Source organism: Marmota monax, unplaced genomic scaffold, assembly GCF_021218885.2.
Source record: "Marmota monax isolate L192 unplaced genomic scaffold, Marmota_monax_Labrador192_F-V1.1 WCK01_AAM20220418_F8-fsc00021, whole genome shotgun sequence".
Classification (NCBI taxonomy): domain Eukaryota; kingdom Metazoa; phylum Chordata; class Mammalia; order Rodentia; family Sciuridae; genus Marmota; species Marmota monax.
Window position 1 is genome coordinate 17,198,151 of NW_026695228.1, and position 27,941 is coordinate 17,226,091.

Here is a 27,941-nt window from a genome sequence, read left to right on the forward strand (position 1 = left end):
GTACAGCAGCACAATCTATCACAGTAATATAGTCCCCCTCAATAATTATACAAGATAAAAAACCAATTCCATGGCCAACCATGTTTGGGATGCCCTTCGTTAAATGCTGTGTGAAAGCCCTCTGTGAGGCCAAGTTTCTGTCATTTGGTCATGGATGTCTTTCTGTACAGCACATCTGGCATCTCAAGGAAGGCAGGGCCAGGCTTATTTTCAGCTTCATGACACTGAATATTCTGTTGGGAAAGCGGTCACCTTGGTTCATTGCCCCTTTTCTGCAGGTCTCCTTTCTAGGTCTCTTTGGGAAGCGGCTGCATTGCTTTGGGCTTGGTTTATCAGAGCAGTCCTCATGCCCCAGGGAAGCCTCCCCGGGCTAGGAGCAGGACAGCCTTCCCCAGCTGCTGAGGCTTGGCCCTTCCTTCTGCAGGGGAGTTGAGACCCCTTGGTTATTCTAGAGCAAAACCAATGAATTATTTACAAGCTGTCTTCTGGCAGAGAGTGTTAATGAGATGCTGGTGCATACATTAGTGTAATTTCAATGCAATTCCTGGAGACTTCTTTTCATGGCCACTATTGGTGGGGCAAGGGGCCTGAAGATGTCTCAGCCAGCTCTTCATGACTAGAGAAGCCAGAGGACTCTACAGACTTCACTACCCATCTTTTTTTTTTCTTAATCCTTATCATTTGCTCAATATTGTAGATACTATAAAATGAAGCAAAACTTCAACATCCAATATTTTTGCTTAAATATAAATGTAATTATTCGACTTTTAAGTATTTTGTGAAAGTACAGCTAATCATGTTTCCTTTTTTATAATAATATTTCCTATTATCTTATAATAATATTAAATTTGACAATGCATTTTTATGAATTAGTATAACATCACAAAAATGTAATATTTAATAAAATTATTAATTTTTTATATTTATTTTTAGTTATAGTTGAATACAATACCTTTATTTTATTTATTTATTTTTATGTGGTGCTAAGGATCGAACTCAGGGCCTCACTCATGCTAGGCGAGTGCTCTACCACTGAGCCACAACCCCAGCCCCAAACTATTAATTTTTATGTATAGCTTCCTTTTTAAAATTCTTTTTAGATATACATGACAATAAGAGTATGTTTTGATATATCATACATACATGGAGTATAACTTACCCTTCTAGTGGTTGTACATGATGTGGAGTTACATTAATCATATATTCATATATAAACATAGGAAAGTTATGTCTGATTCATTCTACCATCTTTCCTATTCCCATCCTCCCTCCCTTTACCCGTCTTCCTAGATTTCATTTCGGGACCTTGAAGAATGAACAGTCAGAATGGCCTTTGCTATCACAGGAGGGGGATTACACTGAAATGGCCTCCTCCAGGATGCCTTTCCTGATCTATACCTCCCCTGACTGCCCTCCCCTTCATCCCCAGGTTGAGAAAAGTGTCCCTCCTCTGTGTTCTGACACACACTTATCACAGGTGAGGGGGTCCCATTGCCTGTCTCCACCATCAAACCCTAGCTCCTGAGAACATGTGTCTCAGGAGTGTCTTCTTTCTTCGGATCCTCAGGATTGGAGATGGTGCTTAGAACAATACAAGATGTTGGGACACGGTTGGATGGATTGAATTGAATAGATGATCTTCGACTAGCACAATTCAGTCCAAATCCTGGTTATTTTGATTGGGATTAGTCGTGGTCTTCAGATCTGTTGAGCAGAGTCAATATGGGAAAAAGACCCAGGTGAAAAAATGGTAAACACTCTTAAAAAAAAAATCCCTTCCACCAGGCACTTTGGCAGTCTCCATTCCATGAACAGTTGCCTAATGTCAGACTATTTAAAAGGATTTATTCAAATAGGATCAACAGGACCAACCTCTACTTGGCAAAATTTTTGTCAGCATTTTTTCTTTTTACTGTTTGGGCTTAGAAGTAATTCACTTACATTTGGTTTCTCTCCCTCCCTCCCTTCCTCCTTTCCTTTTCCCTTTTTAAAATTTCATTATTCAAGCTCCTCATTCATTCAGATGGGCCTTTCCCCCTACACACTTCACAGAATAAGGAAGCACTGGGAAGGAAATTAGTGCTAATGTATCTTGGCTTGACTTCTGCATTGCTTTGATTTTGCTGCTGACTCTGCCAGCTCCGTCACACCAGCGATATCTGTTAGCTCTTTGCTGCTGACAGCATTGCTCCTGGGTCATGTGCATGAACATAGACATTTGACAAGCAGAAGTTGAACCGAAACAAGGACCCTGCCCCAGCCCATGCTTTGTAGACGAGTGAGGACCTACCGAGGAGAAGGGTGTTGAATGGGTTTCTCTCTGCAACTTGTCATCCCGAATGATCCGGCACCTTTGCTCGAAGTACACACCGCAGGCCTTGCCTGCCCCACTCACACAGAAGGGGCAGCCCGACATGAAATACCAGGGCTGGCCATATTGGGAGCTCCCATTGTGCCAGGCACTGCACCGACTGCTCCATATATGTTCTCTTGGTCCCCACCTGATGAGGATGGGAAGAAAAAACTGCTTATCATCTCCCAGTGCAACCCATAACCCGGCCTGTGATGGGGGCTCTATAATGAGGGCTGTTAATATCCTTCTCCTCCTTCTGGGAACAGAGTGGTCCAGATTTAAATGGCATTTCCCTTCCCTGGACTGAGGGCCAGGAGAGTCAAAGCTCATTTCCTGCCCCATGTCATGGATCTGCTCTTCCTCAACCATGGCCGTCTTTTCCTTCTAGTTCTTCTCCTCCTTCCACTCTTTCTCCTCTTCTATTTCTTCCTCCTTTTCTTGTCTTCCTCCTCCATCTTCTCTTTTTTTTTCTTCTCCTCCTTTGACCGGGCATTGGACTAAGCTCAAGTTCTCTTTTCTCCTTCCCTTCCTTCCCTCCTTGTTCCTTGGGCTCCAGGTAGCGAATTGAGATGCTAATGATGGTGACAGTGATTTTGTACCTGTTATTGTTCCAGTCACTTCTTCTCCTTAATTCTTATCTCTCCATCCCCCGTGAAAAGGAGATCACTCGGCTTATTGGAAGGCAATCAATATTAGGAAGAGAGAAGCTGGTTTGTCTTATAGATTTAGAAACTATGTCGGGGGAGCAGGGAGGACAAAAGGGTCAAAAAAAAAAAAAGAAACTATGGGATATGAGAAGGAAGAGAAGAGACTAGAAAGAAGGGACTTCAGTGATCCTTAGATATGAATTCTGAAGGGTAATTAGTTAGAGGGAAGAAAAAGTACAGCCATATTTGATACTGTCCTCTCTACCTGAGATGTTTGTCATCAGCCACTGGGAAGCCACAGACAGGTAAGGGACACGCCAGAGCCCTTACCTGAAAGATATTATGGGGAATTGCTTTATTGTTATTATTAATTATTATTAATATCAACTGGCCAGTTACCAAGCTCTCTCCATGCATCTGGCACTGGTTACATTCTTTGCACACCCAATCTCTACACCCCACAAATTAAGCAGAGTAGGAAACTGAAACCTGTGAGCTCTGTACTTGTCATTTGGGACGGACCACTGGAAGTAACCAGATCTTTGGAAGTAACTTTGTTGACCTCTGTGTATGAAATGATTGCTGATCGAGGATCAGAGGAGTGTGATAATGGATTGCATTAATTTATAGACTACTTGGAAGACAAGATACATGCACACAAATTCAAAGGCTAATTAGCTCTACAAGGATACAAGAGGTGCCAAAAGGTGGTATGACTGAATGCCAAATCATTAGTGGAAATATAAGAGCTACAGGATCTTAGGAAAATTTATTCATTAAAATTGAAGATATCACCAAAGAATGGGGAATATATATTTAATATCCTTGGGGGGAAAAATGTGTCACCTATAGCCCCTTCTGAGACTAACAATAATGAATTCTGAATATCTTTAGGTCAAATGTAACTCAGTATTGTTTTATAAATTTGGTATATCTTCAAATAGGATTATCTTTTTCTAGAAGCAATCACAAGGCCTAAGGAGATTTGTGGCAATGGAAAGGATTTTCTCCTCCCCTGTAATAAACAGATTATAAGCTTAATCCCAAAGTCTGTTTCTGTGTCCAAGAATAATTGTGATGTGAGTCACTCAGTGAGTTTTTTTCCTATACACTCAAAAACTATAAAGCATTTGGGGGAAAATAACCAAAAGTTTTAAAAGTTAATGAAAGAGATAACTTTCGGTAGTGGGTCCTTTCTTTAGTATCAGGCTCTCAGGAAAACACAGATTTGATTTCTGTACCCTCAAGGTCCAGATACTTTGTAACAAATTTCAGAAGGGCACTCATCCTCATTTTCTTAGTTACTGGGACTTTAGATTTATAAAAGTCACGGTGAGTCTTTGGACCCATAGATGCCAGCCTTAACCTTCAAGTCAGTAAGAACCAAGGTGAAGACACAGTTCACCCGAGCCCTGAGTTTACTTCCTAAGAAGCAAAGATGATAGCTAGTAGGAAACTGTTTTTTTTAGTCAGTGCTTAACAGTGATGGTTTGAAGAAGCTGAGGCTTGACTTGAAGAGAACCAGGACAGATGATCTTTGGAACAAGAAAGAAAGTGTCCCTTTCATCTTTGTCTTTGCCTGTGCAGGGGGCAGGCTGGCCAGGTGGGATGATGGCCAGTTGACAGGTGTGTTGCTTTCTTTTTCAGCACATATTTAACTCGTCTTTAACAAGCAGGTTTGTGCAGCAGCAGGAAGGGAGGCAGCCTGGTGCTAGTGGTTAGAGCAGAGGCTCTGGAGCCACACTGCCAGGGTTCAAATCCCAGTTCTAGCACTTAGTAGCTGTGTGCCCTTGAACAATCTTTTAAATCTCCATGTCCCAATGTCTAATTTTCATAAAGTATCTGGTACAGTGCCGGATACATACTAAGTGTGCAACTAATATCAGTTGCTAGGATTTCTAGGTGCTAGGGCAGATATAAAGATAAGTGCAGAGGTTGGGATAGTACAGGACTTACACACAGTTGAACATCCAGACAGGAATTTCAACTTTAAACTGCTTCTTTCCTACCTCATGACTCTGCTCCATTCCTAACAAAACAAAAGAAGAAGAGTTGGGGGCTTTTCTGGAAGGGGTTCCTAGAGGAAGATGTGAGGGGGTGGCAGTCAGTCCAGCTCCTCCTCATGGGACAGTTTGCTGCAAGTTCAGCTCAGCAAGCAGGACCCCTAAAGCCCCATCAAGTCAAGGCACAGCTAACTCAGCAGATAATTTATTAAGTGAGGACTATAAGCCAGGAAGCTGGCTGGCTGCTGCAAGGGTAGGGAAACCAGCATTTATTGAAAGTTCCACATGTCAGACATTGTAGGGGATTATTGTACTGATAGTGACACTCTATTGTACTTATAGTGACACTGTCCCTACAGGATGGACATCATTATCCTGTTTATAAGTGAGAAAAGCAAGGTGATTTGTCCAAGTTGGCACAACCAGCAAATGACAGCTTCAATTCTACCCCAGTGTGTGCTCTCTCTCTCTCGCTCTCTCTCTCTCTGTCTCTCTCTCTCTCTCTCTTTCTCTTTCTCTCCCTCCCTCCCTTTCTCTCTGTCTTCTAAGCATACTCATTTGCCATGGTGTCTACCAAGGAATGGGCAAGACTCAGTTCTGGTCCTCAAGGAGCTTACAGTCTGGTGGGGATATCACAGACTCACACTCTGTACCACTTTCTCCTTCACTGAGCAGGTCAATAATTGCGGTGTGTGTGTGTGTGTGTGTGTGTGTGTGTGACTTCCTTCCCTAGACAACCTGGCACTCCCCAGCCATTTCGCAGTGTGTGCAGACTGACTCTGAATTCAATAAAACTAACAGAAGTTGTTACGACTACTTGTTGAGTGTTGACTCTCTCTGGAACTTGGCCAAGTTCTGTGATAATATTGTTTAACTCTCTCAGCACAATAATCCTCATTTTACCAAAGGGGCAACAGAGGCTCAGGCAAGTTGAGTGGCTCGTCCAAGATTGCTCATCTTGAAAGTGGTAGGGGCTGAGGACCGAGTTCAGTGGTAGAGCATGTGCTTATCAGTACGCACAAAGCCCTGGGTTCAACGCTTAGCACCAAAACAAGGAAGGAAAGAAGAAAGGAAGAAAAGAAAGGAAGAGATAGGCCTAGGCTTCAAAGCCAACTGTCTCCACCCAGAGTATGAGCTCTTGATGACACGATGTGCCTTTAGAAGGACGGGGTGAGGGCGTCTCTCTTAGTTGCTATATATAATCAATAGTCTCTTGTGGTTCATTGTAGTCACGATCTATAAAGTCACCTCAACTCTAAATTAGCAGACTCTCAGCCACTGTCCCTAGGGATACACAAGGCTAGGTTCCCATGAGCTTCTGCTCATAACGTTTTTGTCAATCAATCAGTTCATAACCTTCTTTTCTGCATGTTTCTGTCTCAGGACACCTTTTTAGTATGTGCTATTGATTTGTTCACGGTTGGCAACAGCTCTGTACACGTATGTTCCTTCTCATGTTGCGGAACACCAGACTGCACTTCAGCACCAAGCTTGGGAACCATTTTAAATGGCAAAAATCTCTGACAGATATCACAAAAATGTAAAAACCATGACACGGAATATACTGCAGAAAGGACATTTACAGCATAAGAGCTGAAATGAAGAAGTAGAACGTCACCTTGTTCAGCTTCTGCTGAGAATATACACATCAGGGAACTCTTGTTTCATTTATTTGTTCATGTCAGGAAATCACCCCGAGAGCCCATGAATACTATCATTTTGGGGGTCATGCATCATTTTTAGCAACTGGAGAAATTCCCAAAGACATCATCTTTGACTAATGAGAATCGATGTTACTTCCATTTTAAAAGATTGCATTTAAAAGACAGGTACTGAATACTAGTGAATGGTGAAGAGAGAGTCTGTTGCGATAGTCCAGGTCAAGGTGGGGGACAAAAGCCAGAACTGGAAGATTGTTATAGGTGCAGAAGGCAGTGGAGGAATACAATAGATATTTGAGGGAATGGTTAACACAACTTGGAGACCAGTTCTGCACGGAAATTGGAGAAAAGCAGAGACTTTGTTAGCTGGGTACATGGGTATAGAGGTATATTTTTTTATTTCGATAAACCGAAAACTCAAGTGAAGTGGCCTGGACAATTAAGAGATCGCATCAGCTCCTCTGCCTGGGAAATCAAGGGGCAATTTGGGTCTCAGGCAGGGCTTGATCCAGCATACCCTTTCACGGTGCCAAGTCCCAACTCCTCTCTCAGCTTCTTTCCTCCAACTTTAGCAGTCTCCTCATTGTGGCTCTGGAATGGTAGTTTCTGGGGGTTTTATTACCACACAATAGGAGAGAGAATCCAGGACCTACTATTCCCAGCAGAGGTCCTGTACTGTACTTGGATCGCTCTAGCTTTGGTCACCGTGACTAGTTGAACTGTTGCCATGTTCAGGGGTCAGAATGAGCTCATTGACTGAAGCCAGACCTTAGACCTGGAGGTAGAGGTCAAGTCCATGGAAGAATGGACGATAAGCCTATCTCCACCTTGAGTCATTTGATTATTATAGATATGGCATTTTAATAGAAAAAAAAAAACTTCTGCTCATTTAGTAGCATGAATTTTGGGGGCTTGGCTTCATCTCTTCAAAATGAAAGACTGAAAGTTGTTCCCAGAAGATCTGAATCAATGTCTGCAATGTGACAGCTCAGGTAGGGATTTCTAGCCAACCGTGCCAGGGATCTGTTTTTGGAATGGTCACAAAAGCATGGATATTAATATCCAGATGGGATTTATTTATGACTCTGGCATTTCTAGGTTGTTTCTAGTGAGTTTGCCTTGCCTAGTGAGGTAAGAAGGGAGGAATAATCTTGCTTTTACACTCAAGGTAAGAATTGTCAAGGTGACAGAGACTCCCACCCCTGAGGATGTTTGTCACAGGTTTTATACTATAAGAGTGCAGAGAAGAAGCAGGAAAGGAAGGAAAATGAACAGAGGGGAGAGAAGTGACACTTGTACCACTTCAAATGACACTCCTGATGTTAAGGGAGGCCAAACAGAACTCAACAAATTGGCCATTAAAATTTTTATAGTACTACCTGTTGAGAGCTGTCCGTGGGCTGTGTTGCATCGTAGCCTAGTGAGGGGATAAGGCTGGCATTGAGAACTTCCTGTGGCACCCCCACAGGGATAGATTGCCTGATGCAGGTGAACTTCCCCCTCATACTCTACCAAAGATCCCACACAGCACCTGAGATGGGTGTGAGCTGCCGAGATGCCAAACAACCTGTTGACAGCAAGACATCGCCCTTGAAACCTTATCCCTGCCTTTGATGTACTCCCTTAAATAAACCACTGGGGCCATCGTTCCTTTGTCTAGTTTCAGCATCCATGTGGATTAGATCTATCAGGGGCTCTGCTTTATGAAAATATATTTGTGACTATTTGTGTTTTGTTCTTCATTAATTATTTGAGACATTAAGTTTCCAGGTGGCTCACACCTTCCTCAGCAGGAAGAAGAACCCTCCAATGAGACACGGGCCAACTGCCCAAATTATTCCAGAATGTCTAACCTTTAGCATGTTCCAATAGGAAGAAGGTGAAGAGGTGGCAGGGTAGGGGAACAGATAACCTGAGAAGATGTTTGGAAGGAAACAGCGTGTGTGTGTGTGTGTGTGTGTGTGTGTGTGAGAGAGAGAGAGAGAGAGAGAGAGAGAGAGAGAGAGAGAGAGAGAAACTTGAAGGATCAGGTCCCATAATAAGGAAGACACACAGTTGGGGAGAAAGGCAAGGTACCCAGGCAGCGAGGAGAAGTAGGGAGGCAAAGACCCGAGCTTGAGTCTCCCTGAGGTCAGGGAGCCTGACCTTGTCAGTGTCCACCCACTTCCTGATCTGGGGCATGGCTGGAATGAAAACCAAGGCAGAGGAGGCAACCAGAGAAGGACGACAGGAAAATGGAGGGGGACACTCAAGGGTGGGAGGAGTGGTTCCTGTTGAAGATGAAGTGCCCGAGAAGAAACAGGAGTAAACGTGTTGGGAGGTTTTCCAAGTGTCCACTGCTACAGAAGCCTCTTACGATATGTAAAGAAAGGCAATGCTATTATTTTTGAGAAAGGGCTGAGCCTAGAGTTAAAATAATAATAATAATAATAATAATATGCACTTTTAATCATGAAAGTAGCATCTCTGTTGCAAACATCTTCAATGTCTTAATACAGAGAATAAAATAGTAAGTTCACGAACTTCCAGTTCCTTTGAAATGCACCGAAAAAGATGCAACCTTCACTCTGGTGGTAGCACTGCTAAAATGAAAACTCAGGAGAGACACTCTACAAAATACCTGACCGGTCCTCATTAGAAGTATCCAGGTCATGAAGGGCAAATGAAGATGGAGGAGCTGTCCCAGACCAGAGGTGACAAAGGACAGGCAATAACCAATGAAAAGTGGTCCCTGGACTGGATCCTGGACCAGATGATAGAAGGAAACAGTGTACTTGTCTTTTTCGGAGAATCCAATTATCTCCAAAATGTAGCAGCTTACAAACTCTACAAATGCACCGTGTCTCACAGTTTCTGGGAATGGCTGAGCTGGTAGTTCTGCCTCGGGGTCCTTCATCAAGTTTTGGTCAAACTGTCAGCTGGGGTTGCTTGCAGTGTTTGAAGACTGAATGTGATTGGAGGGTTCCTCACCTTACAGCTCTCTCCATAGGGTAACTCCTGGCAAGGCCGCCCTCCCGGCCCATGTATATGATGCAAGATGGGGAAGGGGGAATGCAAGATGGAAGCTGTAATACCTTTTTAAAAAAATCTACTCTAGAAAATAATATCCCATTACTTTTGCTTGATTCTATCGTCATGCCAACAGCCTACAGTACAATGTAGGAAGGATTGATACAAGTATTTGGATACCAGTAGGTGGGGCTCATTGGAGGTTATCTTGGATGTGGGAAACCACATACACACAAAAACTACTTAAAACTTATTTATTTATACTGGGGATTGAACCCAGGGGCACTTTATCACTTCGTTTTTTAAAATCTTTTGGGACAGGGCCTGGCATGGTGGCGCACACCTGTAATCCCAGCAGCTTGGGAGGCTGAGACAGGAGAATCACAAGTTCAAAGCCAGCCTCAGCAACAGTGAGGTGCTAAGCAACTCAGGGAGACCTTGTCTCTAAATAATATACAAAACAAGGCTGGAGATGTGGCTCAGTGGTTGAGTGCCCCTGAGTTCAATCCCTTGTAGCAAAAAAAAAAAAAGGAAAAGAAAAGAAAAGAAAGAAAGAAAGAAAAGAAAGAAAGAAAGAAAAAATTGGAACAGGGTCTTGCTAAATTGCTGAGGCTGTCTCCAAACTGGTGACCCTCCTACCTCAGCCTCCTGAGTAGTAGAATTACAGGTGTGAATGCACCACCACATCTGGCCAGATTGGCGATTTCAAAGTTACTTTCCTTCTAAGGCAGGGACAGAGAAAAAGAACACTAGGAAAATAACTGATCAGTTAACATCAGGTTATTTCAGGTTGTTTCTTTTGTGTAAGGATTAAAGCACAGGGAACTTGATTATCATTCCAATTTGGGCCTGTTTGGGAAATTTGCCTGTTACTTCTCTAATCCTGATTTCTCAGAACTCAGATAAATAGCTTAGTTTCAGTTTAGTGATGTGGAACTTTAGTGTGACTCCACTTCGATTTTAAGCCTGCTCTGTTGGGGCCTGGTGTAGGAGTTTTGTCCAAACAATGGCCTCTTGTGACTCATATTTAACAACAGGAACATGCTCCCTATGGAAGCTGCAGAAGATCTGTTTTCTTTTCTTTTCTTTTTTTTTTTTTGGCCAGACTGGGGATTGAATCTAGGGTCTTGTACATGATAGTTATGTGCTCCCACTGAGGTACACCCCCAGTTCTTCTTAAAATTTATTTTTAGACAGAATCTCACTAAATTGCTGAGGTTGGCCTGGATCTTATGATCTTCCTCCCTCAGCCTCTGGAATAGCTGGGATTATAGGACGGGGCCACCATACCCAGTTTCTTTTGTTTTTAAAATTGTGATAAACTACATAAACATGTGATTTACTTTTTTAACCATTTTTAAGAATACAGTTCAGTGACATTAATTGTATTCGAATTATTATAGAAATATCACCACTATCCATTCCTAGAACTTTTTGCCTTCCCCGACTGAAATTTTGTACCTGTTAAAAACAAACAAACAAAAAAGCTACCCAGTCGCTCCCAGTTCTTCCACCCTCTAGCGACTTCCATTCTAATTTAAGGTCTATAAACTTGACTGCTCTAAGTACCTTATATGAGAGGAATCTTAAAATACTTTTCCTTGGGTGCCTTAGCATTAGATTCATCCATGCTGTGGCATATGTCAGAATTTCTTCCCTTTTTAAGGCTGAATAATAGTCCATTCTATGTATATACCACATTTTGTTTATCTGTTCATCAGCTGATGGACACATGGGGTTGCTTGCACCTTTTGACTCTTGTGAATAGTGCTACTAGTACCATAGTGTACAAACATCTTTTTGCAATCCTGCTTTCAATTCTTTTAAGTGTACATGGAAAGCAGAGCTGCTGGACTGCATGGGAGAATCTGTGTGCTTGGCTTTTTCATCTTTTAGAGCAATACTCCTTGTCTTCCTTGGCTCATGCTCTCTTCCTTCATCTTCTAAGCCAGCAACATAGTGTCTTGTGTCATGGTCACATTGCTTCTTCTTCTGTCTCAAATTTCCCTCTGGCTACCTTTTATAAGAACATTTTGGCCAGATGTGGTGGTGTACATCTGTAATCCCAGCAACCTGGGAGGCTGAGGCAGAAGGATTACAAGTTCAAAGCCAGCCTCAGCAACTTAGCAAGGCCCTAAGCAATTTTGCAAGATCCTGTCTCAAAATAAAATAAAAGGGCTGAGGATGTAGCTTAGTGGTTAAACATTTATGGGTTTAATCCCAGTAAACCCCTCTTCACAACCCCCCCTCAAAGTGCTTGTTGAGCTGGGGAAGTATTTCAGTGGTAAACATGTGCCTAACATTTTCATGGCTCTGGGTTCTATCTCCCAGCACCAGGAAAGAAAAAAAAAAAAAAAAAAGACACTTGTGATTGCATTGTATTCAGGGCTACCAGTACAATCTCTACCTAAAGATCTCTAATTTAATCACATGTACAAAAACTTTTGGGGGGCATATAAGGTAGCATTCACAGGTTCTAAGGAATAGAACCTGGGTTTCTTTGGGGGTCATTCTTTAGCCCCATATAAGCTACTAAAAGAGTAAAAGAAATATAGATACCATAAAGGAAAGGCCCATTCAATCTCATTGTCCCTAGAAATTATCACAGGAAAAAAAAAGTAGTTTGAGACATTTATTTTTTTCTGTATTTCCTTCCATACTTATTTCATATTGTTAAAAAAGGTATGACATTCTATATAATCCAGCAACTTGTCTCTTTCATTTAATAATGTACCCTTGCAGCAAGCCCCTTAAGAGTGAAAGAATTTACTTCAATGCTACTGTGTTGTTTGATGTAAAAACAGCAACTTTTCTATAAGGCAAATGACTTTTAGAAAAATTCCACTTGAAATAATCTTCTAGAAATGTCAGTGTTAACTTTAATCCATAAGAAGAAAATGCTTTTGAACCAGAATAAGGGTAGAGGTTGTGGTTTGGGTACAATAGAGATAGGGGCAACTCTAGTTAAGTATGGATGCATGCCTTATGTGTGGGAGGTTAATATGCCAGTCAATTCCATAGTATCAGCTTAAATTAAGTACCCCGTGTTATAGGATAGAGAGATCAACAGATCTGGATTGGAATCCTGGCTCTGCCATTAACTAGATATATGACCTTAGGCAAGTTGTGTCTGATCTTTGGGTCTTAGAATCATCATCTTTGAAGTAAGAGGATTGGACTAGAAATTCTACTTATAATCTCTAATTCTTCTATTTGGTCAGAGCACTATTCTGGTAGGCACCATGACCTTGAGCAAGACAGCTCCACTGGGTCTCACTTTATACATCCTTAAAATGAGCAGGTTGGACTCCAATTTTCTTGGGCAGATTTTTCAATATCTTTTCTAATTTTTACATTCTAGAACAGGAACCCTCAAACTTGAATGTGACTGAAATCACTTGTGGATCTTGTTAAATACAGACTTTGATGGTCTGGGGTACAGGCTGACAGCCCAATTTTTAGTAAGTACCCAGGTGAGGCTGCTGCTGATCTGGAGCCCACTTTTGGAGTAATAAAGTATATAGATGTTGAACTGTCAGGAAACTTGATAAGCCTGGAAAGGGGCAAAAGAAATGACTGTGTATCCCTTGGCTGGAGTGTAGGTTGAAGTCTTTGACTACAAAAAGAAACTGCATCTTTTTCTTGACTTCCTAATGACTATTGTTCATCTTAAGAATAGAAGCAAATATATAGAATATAGATAATAATGAGCCCATAGGGGTGGCACACTCCTGTAATCCCAGCAGCTCTGGAGGCCTAGTCAGGAGGATAGTGAGTTCAAAGCCAGCCTCAGCAAAAGTGAAGTGTGTACGATGAATCAAAATGCATTCTACTGTCATATGTACCTAATTAAAAGGAAAAAAAAAATAGAATAAGGTGAGGTTGGGCATGGTGGCAGAGCGGCTGGGGAGACTCAGGCAGGAAGATTGCGAGTTCAAAGCCAGCCTCAGCAAAAGCTTGGCCCTAAGCAACTCAGTGAGACCCTGTCTCTAAATAGAATACAAAAATAGGGCTGGGGATGTGGCTCAGTGGTTGAGTGCCCCTGAATTCAATCCCCAGTATAATAATAATAATAATAATAATAATAATAATATAGTAATGGGATGAATTTTGGCTGATAAAGGTACAAATGATTTCAGAAAAAGATGGTTCTGGAACATTATTTTTTTTCTTGAACTATAGGATATCAACCATTTTGCATGATTAGCAACTTAATTTCAGTATCCCTGATTGCCAGTGTGTGTGTGTGTGTGTTTTCGGTTTCCAAATTCTCCTTTCAACAGATTTTTTCCTTTTTGAAAAGTATACTTTCACACCACTGGTTCTCGGCAATTCATCACTCATTGATTTATTACAAACAAGAAATATTTGCTGGTGTGCATGCAGTAGCTTGGTGGGTTTGGATACAATAATTTCGCCAGAGGTAGATGGGTGGTCAGGTATCCTGCTTTCACACCTCCCCTCCTATTTACTGGGTGAGAAAAGTATTTTGCCCCGAATCTGGTTTTGGCCAGCAATTCCCCTCCCAGGATTAGAAGATCAGAGAATACTGAAGAAGAAGATGCCTCCGGGATCAGGAGGTGGAGACCTGCCCAAGTCCAGTAGACGATTGTTGCTAAACTGGAGTTTTAACCCAGGTCTCCAGATTATCCCAGCTCTTTTCGCCACCTGTTGCCTTGTTTATCCTGGTGTCACCAACCTAAGGATTCTCACGCCATCTGCTGCATTGCCCCCCTGGAACTGGGGATTGAACCCAGTAGCGCTCTATCATTGAGTCCTTTAGCCTTCTACACCCCAGTCCTTTTAATTTTTTTGAGACAGGGTCTCATTAAATTGCCCAAGCAGGTTTGGAACTTGGTGATCTTCCTGCTTCAGCCTCGCGAATAGCTGGGATTACAAGTAAACACCCACCAGGCCCCGGCCACATTGTAATAATTTGACCCACAAAATCCGCGGCACGGCCGGTGGGCGGGGCAACCGCCAGACGCCCCGCCCCACCCCGCCCGCGTGCTGCTGGGAGCCGCCCACAGGCCAATATCCTCGTCCCAGGCCCCGCCCGCCTGTTCGTGTCTGCGACGGCCGCGACCGATAAAGTTGTTGTTCTGCCAAGATGGCGGCGCCCATGGTGACTGGCGGGGCCGTGTATGCCTAAAGGTTTGAGAAACGAGGCATAGAGGAGCTGCAGGCCAGAGCCTGTGAGCAGGTAAATCCCTGCCGGAGCTCAGCGGGACGAGAGAGGCCTTATTGATATTCTCATCCCGGATCGGGAGATTCCGTTTTGCTGGGGCAAGAAGGAAAGGTGGGGGCTGGGTTACGTGGTCCTGAAACCTTGCAGTTTCCGAACTGGAAAAGTCTTTGAGATCCTAGTCTTCTGACGCTTTAAGCCTTGGATCCCGTTGCTCTGGACCCCTTCCCAGAGAAAACGCACATCTTCACATGGTTATATACTCGAAATTCCTCTCTCTGCAGCTTCTCTACCTTGGTTCATCCCTGGCTCTTTACCTCTGGACCGGATTGGGGCTTAGATCCAGTCAAAGATAATTCATTGCATCTTTGGGGCTCACAGGTCATTGCCACAGCTTGTTAGAACCTGAAGCGCCTTAAAAATCATCTGGGTCCACATCTTTAGCTTACAGAGAGGGAAGATGAAGTTCCAGACAGGAAACAAGTTGCCTGAGGTCACACAGGGAACTAGCTGCAAAACACAAGCATGTCTTTTTAAAACTTAGTTTCATTAAGAGGAATTTTCCCAGAGACTTGCTTGCACTTTATTTTGGGTGTAAAGAAATGCCTTCCTGTAATTCTCCCATGTGGCTGTTTCTTTTTGTCTTCTACTCTTCTAGGTTTCTCTGTCTGTGTGATCATTATTTTGGGTACAGTTCTCAGATCCCTTCTATTCTCAAAAACTTCAGCCTCAAGCTCCAAGTGAGATGAGGTCAGGACTGAGAAGGATGGAGTAGCAGGAACTGTTGCTTTGAAAGGGAAGAGAAGACAAGATCACAAACAAGTGAAGGAACTGGATGAGCCAGAGTTAGGGAAGATAAAGGCCAAGTTGAACATAAGCATAGGACATGAGCTACACCTTTCACATTCATTGTATCCACATAGTTCTCTGATACAATTGTGGCTTCTTGATATCAGGAAGAGGCAGTACCCATTAGGCCTTCCATGGAGAGATATTTGGAATGACCTAGAACAGGGCCTGGAAAGTAAAGGAAGGGAATAAGGCAGAGACCCAGGAAGTTCTGTAAAAATCAGAACTATGAGTACAGACTGGTTCCTAGTGAGTGCTGGTAGTGTGTAATAATCTGAGAATGGTATGGGGACCTCTAAGATAAAGGGTGTGACTTTATTTTTGTATGCTGGGGATGGAAGCCAGAGCCAGGCACATGCTAGGCAAACACCATAACACTGAGCTACTTCCCCAGCCCCAAAACTTAAACAGTATTTTCTGTGCATCTTTGTTCTTTAGTGCTGGGTATTGACCCCAGGGCCTCACAAATGCTGAGGGGGTGCTCTACCACTGAACCATACCCCTATCCCTTGGACTTTTATTCTTAAAAAGTGTGTGTGTGTGTGTGTGTGTGTGTGTGTGTGTGGTGTGAGGTATCAAATTCAGGACCTTGGGCATGCTCAGCAGTTGTTCTACTACTGAGCTATACCTCCAGCCCATACCTTTGCCCATTTTTAACATTAGGTTTTGAATGTTTCTCTTCTCATGTGAAATTTTTCTAGTGTTAGATAACCTTGTGTGATTGTAGTTTTGGTCTTTCAGAATTGTTTGCCCTCTAGTAATTTTGTTCAGATTTTTTTTTTTTTGGTACTAGGAATTAAACCTGGGAGTGCTCTGCCTCTGAGCTATACTCCCAACCCTTTTTATTTTTCACTTTCAGACTAAATCTCACTAAGTTGTCCAGCCTGGCCTCCAACTTGAGATCCTCCTGCCTTAATCTCCTGAGCTGCTGGGATGACAGGTGTGCACCACTGTGCCTGGCTCATGACATTTTGATATACAGACATTATTACATTTTTAGAGCTATGTTTATTAATATTTTCCTTTGTGAAAGTTTCCATTGTTTTTATGATCAGAATAGAACATTGTGTGCCTTGTAAAAGTGTATTAAATACCCATCTGTTTTTATCTTGTTTTATGTTTAAGAAAAACATTCTTTATCTGGGATTTACCCCAGTGTATGATTTGAGGTGGGGCTCCAGTTCGAAAGTTGCCCCCATTCATTGAATAGCATCATTTTCTCATCAGTTTGTGCTTTTTTCTTTATAAACTTCAAATAAATTTATATACCCAGTTCCTTTTCAGGATTCTTTAGTCCATTGATTGATGCAAAGGAGAGGTTATTAGGGAGCCAGTATTATGTAAAGTTTATTCTTATGTAGACAGGGAGTTGTACTCTGTATTGCTTATGATTTGTTGTATAGAATAAGTAAGTTCTAGAGACAGGATTAGAATTTTGAGTGAAGGAATGCCCTTCATGTTACTCCTATTGGTGATCTGTCTACATTCTCATATTTCATTCATCACGATGGCTAACCAGCAATGAAACCAAAACCTTGTCAGATTGCAGTTCAGGTCAGTTTGTGTTTTTATGATTTTGTTACTTTTCATTCTTTCTGTTTGTGAGGACAGCCCAGAACACTCTCCTTACATAAAAGACAGGTATCTATGTGCCTTCTGTTAAACAGACATTGTTTGACTTACAAAAGTATGGAAATGCTGACTTAGCAAGAAAACCATAAACTCTATGACGCCTCTAGATAATTCTAATTATATAGAAACCTAAACCCTAAAAATAAAATGTAACAGATGTCATTATACAAAGTCTATGTACATTAGGTTGGTTATATAGAATTGCTAATATTTAACCAGTTTCATGTGGTTCACCCTAATGCCTATAGTCCCATCTACATATTGTAATATAGTCAAACCCAGTTGATATGGAGAATTTTTTTAGTCTGTCTCTGATTTCATCCCTAAAAAAGCAAGAGGTGTTAAATGCAGTGAGAATTGGTATGTCAAGAGCTTTGGCAGATAAACTAGTAAAGTGCCAACACTGGAATGCCATTTTATGTGAGTGTGAATCCCACTTTTATAAACCTTTAATGACCCTCCTGGCAACATTGTGATCCAGTATCTTTGTGGAATAGGCCAAACTCTAGTAGCTATGGAAAGAATTTTGAGAGAATCAGAATTAACATCAGTTTAGCGTACTAACTTGTTTTTCTTTTGTAAGACCTATTTTCATCTGTTGTTTTTCCTCGCTCTCACTCTAGCAGCTCTCCAAGGCTATTATGCAAGAAGGCAGAAAGTGTAGGGTATTTACTCAAATTGTACCTCAACCCTTTAAACAGCAGTAAAAACAGAAAGAAACTTCTTCAATGAGGTCATTTCCAGAATTCGCTTGTGGAGGAAACCAATGACACACTAAAGTTAAATTTTGAATTACAAACAGATATTCTGGTGGGTCCAATATATGGGTTGTATTCTAAAATGTTACATAGCACTCCCCACTGTGGCACGTTATGTTATGTTTATTTGTAGGTTTCTCTTCTAGTATATAATTGTCCTGAAAGAAAGGACTTCATTTGCTTTTGGTTTTTTTACCATGCTGAGGGTTGAACCTAAGTCCTCCTGCAAGCTAAGCACATGCTCTGCCACTGAGCTGCACCCGCAGCTTGGGACTATTTTTTTGTTGTTGAAGTTGTTCCCAGCTGTATCCATTAGGTCCATAGGCACTGAATAAATAAATATTTGGTAAATGAATGAAGAATCAAATGAATAAATAATTTTCTAAATAATGAGGATTTCTGGTAATAAAGTCTATTTAACTTAGAATATGTATGAAGGGGCTGGGGTTATGGCTCAGCTGTAGAGCGCTTGCCTTGATTTGATCCTCATCACCACATTTTTAAAAAAAAATAAGTGAAATAAAGGTATTGTGTCCAACTACAACTAAAAAAAAAAAAAAAACAAGAAGAATATGTATGAAAAAAATGCTATAATAGCTTAGAATCTCTGCTTCTTCTAGGAGATTTGTGTTCAGATCTCTTCTGCTCTTTGAGCCTTGGGCCAAGGCAAATGTGCTTAGAGTTCTGCTGAGGCCAGGAGAGAAGGCAAGTGAAGCCTGCTGGACAGATCTTGGGCTGGCAGAGAGAGAAGGGAGGGAGGAGGCTCCATTGCCTTCCTGTAATCTGTGAGGTTGTGCAGGAGCTGGCCCAGGCAGCAGGCTCCCTTTGTTCCTATAGGTTATTTGTGTTTTTGGTGTTTGGGGGCATGAATCACTTTTATATTTTCCACTCAGGAATTTGTATGAGCTGAACTGAACTTCTAAAATATTCTTTTCGAGAAAAAACAAATGAAGAAGAAGAGGAGAAAGCAAGTGAGCAGGCAGGAAACACAGGGCTGTGCTGATGGGAAAGAAGATCCTTTGAGAAGGTTCTAGGCAGCTTGTGAGCTTGTCTTGTGTCCTCTTTTTCAGTGCCTTCCTGTGTTCTGAAGAATGGCTCCTGCTTGGCAGAGACTGGGTTTATGTGCTTCTCTTCTGAGAAGGCAGCTAAAGGGTGGGCCAGACATCATCAAATGGGAAAGGCGAGTGATTCCAGAATATACCAGAAGTATTTACAGTGCCACTGGGAAGTGGACGAAAGAGTATACATTGCAGACAAGAAAGGATGTTGAGGAATGGTGGCATCAACGAATAAAAGAACAGGCCTCCAAAATTTCAGAAGCTGATGTGAGTACCGGGCTGGGGGCGTAAAGCAGAAGGCGTAGGGACTTGGACTCTGTGGTCAGACTGCCTGGCTTCTGTGTTCTTATCTAAAACAAGCAGCAGCGTTCACCTGCTTCCTGGGTGGAATGTGAGGAATAAATGAGATGACACAAGGATAACGCTTAGAAGAGTTCCCAGCGTGTGCGTGTGTACGGGGCAATATTGTCCACAAGGTGCATAGCAGACAGCACCACACCAGGCATTCGGGAGTAGCATTTGTCAGGGGACACTCATCAAAACAAGAGCATCGACAGGTTTGGGGTCCTTCGTGGTTCCTTGTGGGCAGCACACAGATCTAGCAGCCAGATGTAAGTCTCCAAAAGAGGAGCCTGGACCCCTCAAATGAGCACGTGTTGAACAGGATCTGCCCCTCCCCTGGCATGACCTTGGCCTCCAATCCTATTCTCTCACTTCATCCTGGTTTGGGTGGGGAGGGTCCCAGCCTTCTTCCTATGTGATCTGGAAGGCAAGTGAAGGCTGCTGGACAGATCTTGGGCTGGCAGAGAGAGAAGGGAGGGAGGAGGCACCATTGCCTTCCTGTAATCTGTGAGGGATTTCAGGCATGTGCCATTTTACAGAAGCGGTCAAAGAGTTAGTGGACCCTTGGCTTCTGGTCCACATGTACCAACTTGATACTCTGCCAGAATTGGTTGTGTTAAGTACTTGGCAATGGCTGATTTCCATGGAGAGCTCTTTGCTCCTCCTCTGTGAGGCCAGCCCATTGGGGAGGAGTCTTAGACATATTGATCCTTTCTTCTTGATATTGGTCAGAATGACAAATGGAAGATAATGGTTTGTTACATGATATATTTAAGGGTTTATTATTATTATTTTTTTAGTTGTAGATGGACACAATATGTTTATTTATTTATTTTTAAGTGGTGCTGAGGATCACACCCAGTCCCTCATGTATGCGAGGCAAGTGCTCTACCACTAAGCTACAACCCCAATCTGATCAGAGAAATGCACTGTAAGAGTTTTACTCTTAAATTCTGACTGTCCCTTTGTATTATTAATAGTCAAATAGTCCTGCTCTGTTGAATTAGTGATTAGGTCCCAGGCAAGCAGTTGAATGTGGCTATGCCAGACACACTCCATGAACTTGGCTTTCCCACCACCTGGTTCCCACCCCTGTCACACTCCTCCTTGTGAGATGGATGCTTAAGAAAAATGGACTTGAGGAGGGGAGCTACTGTGTTCACCTGATAGATGATTTTGGCACTGGGTAGGAAGAAAATTTAAAAATCAAGAGAGGTGTAGCATATAACAAAATGAAATAATAAAAAGATAGGCTTGAATTTATTGCATAATTTTACAGTAAAAGCTTGACTTTTACCTCATTAGGAAGTGAAAAGCTTTTGGGTCAACATGACCAGACTAACATAACTAAGTGTGTTTTAGACTCTAGGGAGCAGTTTAGATCTGAACAAGTAAAGTAAGATTTACTTTTTTTTTTTTTTTTACCCGTTTCAGTTTAGATTATAATTTAGTGACTTCTAAACATTTTGAAGTTGTAGCTTACTGCCTTTGTGACATCTCATTCATCTTAAGCATATAATTTTTTAAAAATATTAAATGGAAGAAAATAAACTATGGTTTGATAATGTGGGAAATGGCCTAAGGGATATTGTGTGGGACCCTGTGGGTACCATGTCAGGAAGAGGGAAGTAGAGAGTGCACCCAGTGAGGACCTGAAGGGTTGTCACACTGCACATCCCAAGAAGTGATTTCTTATGATCTAGGGCTATCATTTTACCTCCTTGATTCTCAAGCTCTTTGCATTGTTTATCTCACAGAATTGTTTTGAAAATGAAATGAGAAATGTGTCTGACCACATTTTACAAACTGAAGTGTTATATAAATAAAAGATACAAGTGGATAAAAGAACATGTAGTTTATCTTTATCAGGAGCTGAGACTCTGACTGGGTGCTGGGGGATTTTTGAAGCATTTATATATAGTCAGTCTCCTTGTGGTATTGGGTACATTTGAAATCCACCCCAGTGAGTCAGATGTCTTATCATCTCATCCTAATCACCATTTAAAAAAGAATTGCCATTTGATGAGCTCTTTACCATGTGCCAGGTGCCATCTTTCCATCAATTATTTCATTTTAATCCTGGAACAACCCTGAGCATAGGTATTGTTCTTCTCATTTGGGGAGTAAGAGAGCCAAAGCTCAGTTGTCATTTGCCAAGATGCACAGCTAGCCTATGGCAGGGCCAGGATTCCAACCCAGGCCTGTTGCATTCCTGAGTTTGTGCTTTTACTTAGAACTTACTTTCTTTTTTTTCTTTTGGTACCAGAGATTGAACCCAGGGGTGCTTAACCACTGAGCCACATCCCCAGCCCTTTTTTATATTTTATTTTGAGACAAGGACTCATTGAGTTGCTTAGGGCCTCACTAAGTTGCTGAGGCTGGCTTTGAATTGTGATCCTCCTGCCTCAGCCTCCCATGCCACTGGGATTACAAGCATGTGCTACCGCACCCAGCTGCTTGGAACTTTCTTTTGCCTCTCTTTTGATTAATAGGTAACAAACTGAGCCCAGAAAGGCACAGGAATTTGTCTAAGGCCTTACAGCTGGTAGCAAAGCTAGGATGACAGCTAGGGCCCTGCACTCCTGTGGGGTGCTCCTTTGATTCTGCCACCCTCTAGTCTCAGCGACAGCTTCAGAGCATGAGCCACACAGAGGCAGACGTCATCTTTTGAAGTCAGAAACTGACAAAAATAATAGGACCCAGTTATAAAAATCCTCCTCTCCCCAATGCTTATAATCTTAATTTATCTTAAAGGCTTAAATTTTTAGACTTTTATATAATTTTGAAAATTTCCCTTTCAATCAGATTTCTGCTCAATCATAACAAAGTCCCATAACTTCTCTCCTTTCCACCCCCAGATGATAGAACTCATTTCATTGTCACAGAGGAAAATGACTTAATTCAAACAGAAAAGCAAAAGGCAGAGACAGGCAGTAGGCTGAATACATTTATTGCAATAAACAAAAATATTCATGAATATTAAAGACTTGCTAGCAGTCCTTCTCTGTACATCTTTTATAAGTTTGGAGTTTGACTTAGTTTGATTTTGCTAGTAATTAAATCTTCATTGAACAAACAGGAGATGCTAGAGAAGAAGATGTATAAGGAAAATGTTTGAGGCAAGATTGTTAAATAAGGGTAATGTAACAAAGTAAATGTTAGTATAATAAAATAAGGTGATTATAATATAAGAAAAATGTTTTAGGAAAAACTACAGGAAAAACTAGAAATAGCATATGTCAACAAATAACATTCTATTTCTTTCATTCCCAAAGAACTCTAACAAGGTGTTTTCCCATATCCCTAAAATTCCAAAAGGAAAGGCAATAGGCCTCATCCGTTGTAGGAAAGAATAAGATTTTAAGCCAGGTGTGGTGGCGCACACCTGTAATCCCAGTGGCTCAAGAGGCTGAGGCAGGAGAATCATGAATTCAAAGCCAGCCTCAAAAAAGTGAGGCACTAAGCAACTCAATGAGACCCTGTCCCTAAATAAAATACAAAATAGAGCTGGGGATGTGGTTCAGTGGTCGAGTGCTCCTGAGTTCAATCCCCAGTACCAAAAAAAAAAAAAGATTTTGGAAAAAATGAAGAGTTTTCTTGCTTTGATTTTTGCATTAAGTTAAAGAATAAGTTGTTGCCGTTCCCTTGAGGGACTTGTTTATAAGCTGAGAGGATTTTCTGTCACCTGTTGTGTTTGCCTGGTGCTGTGGATAGAAACCTGGGGCTCTGTGTGATAGGCACACGCTCCACCCCTGAGCCACATCCCCAGCCCCACTCCCCTTCTTAATAGCTGAATTCCCACTGACCCCTGAATCTCAGCTGTCACACTCCTGAGCTTTTTCTAATCAAAGGGCATGACCTGTATCCTGCTCACCACCCCATTTGGTTGTCATTTCAGCAGTTTCAGATGATTTTCTAGATTTTCTAGATGCCTTATTTGTTCCTTTCCTCCAGGCAGTATTCCTTACCTTGGTAACTTCTAAAGGATAGTCAGTGCAAGGAGATGTTCCATTTTAGTTGTTTTTTTCCACATATTAGTGCTTCTGTTAAAGTTTTATACCTTCTTTGTTGAAGGAAGTCAAAGAACTTCTAAAGAACTGGGTGCAGTGGTGCTTACCTGCAATCCTAGCTGATCCCAGTCTCTCGGGAGGCTGAGGCAGGAGGATCACAAATTTGAGGGCAGTCTCAGCAATTTAGTGAGCTTTTTTTGTTGCTGTGACCAAGAGACCTGTCAAAAACAATGTAGAGGGGGGAAAGTTTATTTGGGACTCACGGTTTCAGAGGTTCTGTGCATTGGTGGCTGACTCCATAGCTCTGTGCCTGAGTCGAGGCAGAACATTATGGTGGAAGGACAGGGCAGAGAAGAGCAGTTCAGGACATAGCAACAAGGAAACAGAGAGTTCTTGCTCAACGGGAACAAAATGTAAACCCCAAAGTCACACCTGCAGTGACCTACGTCCCCTAGCCACACCCTCTCTGCCTGCAGTTTTCACTCAGTTAGTGGATCAATCCAGTGATTAAGTTAAGGCTCTCACCACCCAATCATTTCACCTCTGAAATTTCTTGCATTGTCTCACACATGAGCTTTTGGGGGACACCTCATATCTAAACCATAAAATTGCCTCAAATAAACTGGACTGGGGATGTTGCCCAGGGGTGAATTGTCCTTGGATTTTATCCTCAGTACTGCAAAAAATGGAGAAAGAGCCGAGGATAAAGCTGGAGGGTAGTGTGCCCCTGGGTTCAATCTTCAGTACCACCAAAAATAGAAAAAAAAAGGAAAGACAAGAACTTGGCAAGAGCCTGATTTCTTTTGTCTTCTACTCACCTGAGTACAGTTGGCTCTGTCCGTTGTCAGTTATGCATGTGCTTGGCAAACAATATTTTAAAACTATTCTCCTGTACCTGTACACAAGAAGGGTTATGAATATTCTGTTTTTCCTTTGTTTCTATTACTTTGGGGAAAACAAAGCCTCAAAGAAGTCTTGCAGTCCTCTGGGAAGAGACTAAGGACCAAAAGGGAGACCTAGAAGGCAGAGAGAAACCCAACAGAGGTAGCAGCAGATGGTCCCCCCTCAGTGACCAACAGAAGCAGTTCCTGTTGTCGGGGGACCTCCCACTCCCAACACACACCCTGGGAGGGTTTAAGGAAAGCCTCCCATTACCCAGACAGGATTTGTAAGGTTTTTCTGGGGGAAAATGCCCTTTGGTAAAAAGTGTTCCAACAGAGGCCAACAAAACATTTATCCAAAGGTTATTAAACTCCTGTTGGGAGGCTGGAGAGGTGGATAAAGCAGTCCTTGGGCTGGGGTGGAACTCAGTGGTGGAGCACTTGCCTAGTATGCACAAGGCCCCAGTTTCCATACAGAGCACCACACAGACACAAACAAACAAACAAAAATGAAACCACAGTACTTGCCCTTGAACAACAGGTTCCCCTAAGAAGGTTCCCCAAAGAAGAATCAATTCAGTGACTCCCACATTTCCCTTGGAGCATTTTTTCCTCATGTGTACAGATTCTTGACAACATTTACCATCTTACCAATGCAATAGCCCAGGTACCAAAAGTCAGTGACCTAGTAAAAACCACCTGCTATGTCTTCACTCTGTTCAGGCCAATGTACAGATTTCCTGTGTTTCTCATGATCTTGCTGCTTTGGAAGCTGGAGAGTTCCATAATTCTGTCTGTCATCCCTGGAAAACAGCAACCTTTAGCTTTTGTTGGTTAAGATTTTTCTCATGACTTTCTACTTCAACTTTTTCTATTGAAAGATAAACTCACAATACAGTGGGGAAATTCAGGATCCAAACAGGTATTTATGATCCTGCTCTTAATGTTGAATGCACCAAAGGGAATTTAGGAAGGGGCTCCATTTTTAGAGATGTCTCATCTATGTAATTCACCTATTGTTTCCTTGAATCATATGGATATATATGATAGAGCTTCATTTGGAAAAACAGTTCTTTATGACCTAGATAGAAGCTGTCTTAAAAAAAAAAAAAAAAAAAAAAAAAAGAAGCTTTTAGAAGAGAAAAAACAAAATTAAAAATATATACAGGTAATTAGTACTTTGAGGTTGTTCAGTGTTATTTTGGACATTTTTTAGCTTAAACCAGGGCTTTGAATTTTGGTTTTTAATGTTTTTGTCAATTTACATAATGAGAAGAGTTATTCAAAGGAAATTTTTTAAATGTTAAATTGTTACCTTGAATAAAGTGCCAAAGTATTACTGCATGCAGAGTTCCCAGAAAATGCTTAATAAATACTCATTGTCATCCTTTGTTATTCTTTCCTAGAAATCAAAGCCCAAGTTTTATGTGCTTTCCATGTTCCCTTATCCTTCTGGCAAGCTGCATATGGGCCACGTGCGTGTCTACACTATCAGTGACACCATCGCACGGTTCCAGAAGATGAGAGGAATGCAGGTAAGGAAAGATGCCTGCTGAGACAGCCCTCTTCTGCCACTCAGGACAAGAGTGTAGTGGCATGTGCTCAAGATAAATGATGACAGCCAACTTTAGTTATTATTAGAATGACTTTGAGGATTGAATTGAAAAGCTTGGTGTTTCCTTTTATGCATAGAAGACATCATAATCAAGCACCTACATTAATTGGGAAGACAGCCATGAATTGCATGTTGCGCTAAGGGTGGAGATACAAATGTGGGTAACCCTCATGTCTTCCCAGAAGGAGTCACCCCATCCATAAATAGTCATTATATAGGGGAATGAAACCCACAATAGAAAAATGAATCAAATCCTGTGTGTTAGTCAATTTTCTAGCACTTTGACAAATATCTGAGATCATCAACTTATAGAGAAGAAAAGGTTTATTTTGGTCCTGACTTTAGAGTTTCCTTCTCACCATTAGGTGGACCCACTGCTTTTAGACCTCTGCTGCAGATGGCAAATGGTGGGCAACACATGGCACAGCATGGTTCATCTCATGGGCCAGGAAGTGAAACATAGGAAGGAAAGGGTCTGGGTCTCACTATCCCCTTCAAGGGAACACCCCCAGCCCCTGAAGACCTCTCACTAGGCCCTACCTCTTAAAGGTTCCATCAGCTCCCAATACCACTAATATATGGGCCTTTGGGTGACATTTAAGATGCAAACTAGAGCATGCTGTGAATGGCAGATGGGGCCACGAGAGAGATTTTTCCCTTTATGTTAGATGTTTTTACATTCTCTAATGAGCAAGCATTTATTTTATAATGGGAAAAAATAAAATTTTATAAGAAAATATATTTGGAAAATATTATTTGGGGAATTGGGAAAGCTCTGATAAAGAGGAAACTTCTGACATGAATCTTAAAGGCAAGGTGAAATTTATCAGGAGAGAGGAGGAGAAACGCCCTTCTGTGGCTGATGTAGGTCAGTCCTATTTACCCCACTGCCCACTACCCTAGAACCTGCTCTTTACTCTTTAGCAAGACATCAACTATAAGATGGGGTGATAGTAACCAAATTATCTTTTAACCACCTATGGAAAGAGGCAAGATGGAGGAGGAGCTGAGAGCTTGGACCATTGAAGTGGACTCCCAGGATTCAAATGCCAGTGCAAACTTTGACTAGTTAATTAACCTCTTCAAGACCCAGTTTTCTCTCATCTTTAAAATGAAGATAAAATTGTACCTGCCCTATTGGCCATGACTAGGGACCACAGTATGTTACCAATAAATATTGGCAGTTGTCATCTGTGGGCAGGATCCTACTCACATCAGATCCTGAAAGCTAGAAGTATACATCCCTATTCGATTTTGTTTTTAGTCATCTGGGTAGTTTGAAATCCACTATGGTAGGAGTGTTTACACCTTGGAAATCAGCAAACCTACAAATGAGTGCTTTTCCCCCTGAAAGCCAGTTGTTCAACATTTACTGGCTCTCCACTGGTGTTTGCTGTTATTAACTTGTCAGGGTCTATACAGGTGTTATCTGCCACCTCCCAGTTTTTTTTATAAAGCTTTTTTTCTTTAGAGAGGTAAGTGCATCTTATGTCATAATTAGTTTGAAGGTTTTTGCTGAACTAAAATTGACAGCAAGAAGTATTCCTTAAAAATGAGGTCAAGTTGTGATGTGTCTGTCGAGGAGTTAATAGCTGTATACTGCCAAACTTAGAGATTTGCATTCTGTCTCAGATGGTCAAAAGATTTATGGTTATATCACATGTTATTTTTCCCTCATATTGCTTGCCATTATTTCTGTGGTTTGTTAGAAAGAGGTCAGAATGAATTGGCTTTTTTACTAAAATAAAATTTCTTTTCTTCCTTCCTTCCTTTCTTCCTACCTTTTTTACTTCCTTCCTTCCCTCCCTCCTTCCCTTTGTTCCTTTCTTTCTTCCATCCTTCCTTGACTGGAGATGGAACCTAGGGCCTTGCAGATGCTAGGCAAATACGCCATTGCTAAGCCACACTGTTTTAAGTCCCTTAAAATTCAGTTCCTTA

General features: G+C 41.8%; 1 protein-coding gene across 4 annotated transcripts in view; it reads left to right on the top strand.

The window, feature by feature from the left end:
* Positions 1-14,750: 14,750 nt before the first annotated feature.
* Lars2 (leucyl-tRNA synthetase 2, mitochondrial) overlaps positions 14,751-27,941 on the top strand; it is a 138,129-nt gene continuing 124,938 nt past the window's right edge. For 2 of the 4 annotated variants that reach the window (XM_058576516.1, XM_058576517.1), the window contains exons 1-3: positions 14,857-14,972; positions 19,168-19,422; positions 25,795-25,923. In XM_058576516.1, coding sequence (XP_058432499.1) covers positions 19,189-19,422; positions 25,795-25,923 — 363 coding nt within the window. In that variant the 5' untranslated portion in view covers positions 14,857-14,972; positions 19,168-19,188. Of the gene's footprint in view, positions 14,973-19,167; positions 19,423-25,794; positions 25,924-27,941 lie in introns of all 4 variants that reach the window. The other 2 variants (XM_046437201.2, XM_046437202.2) reach the window with 2 other exon arrangements.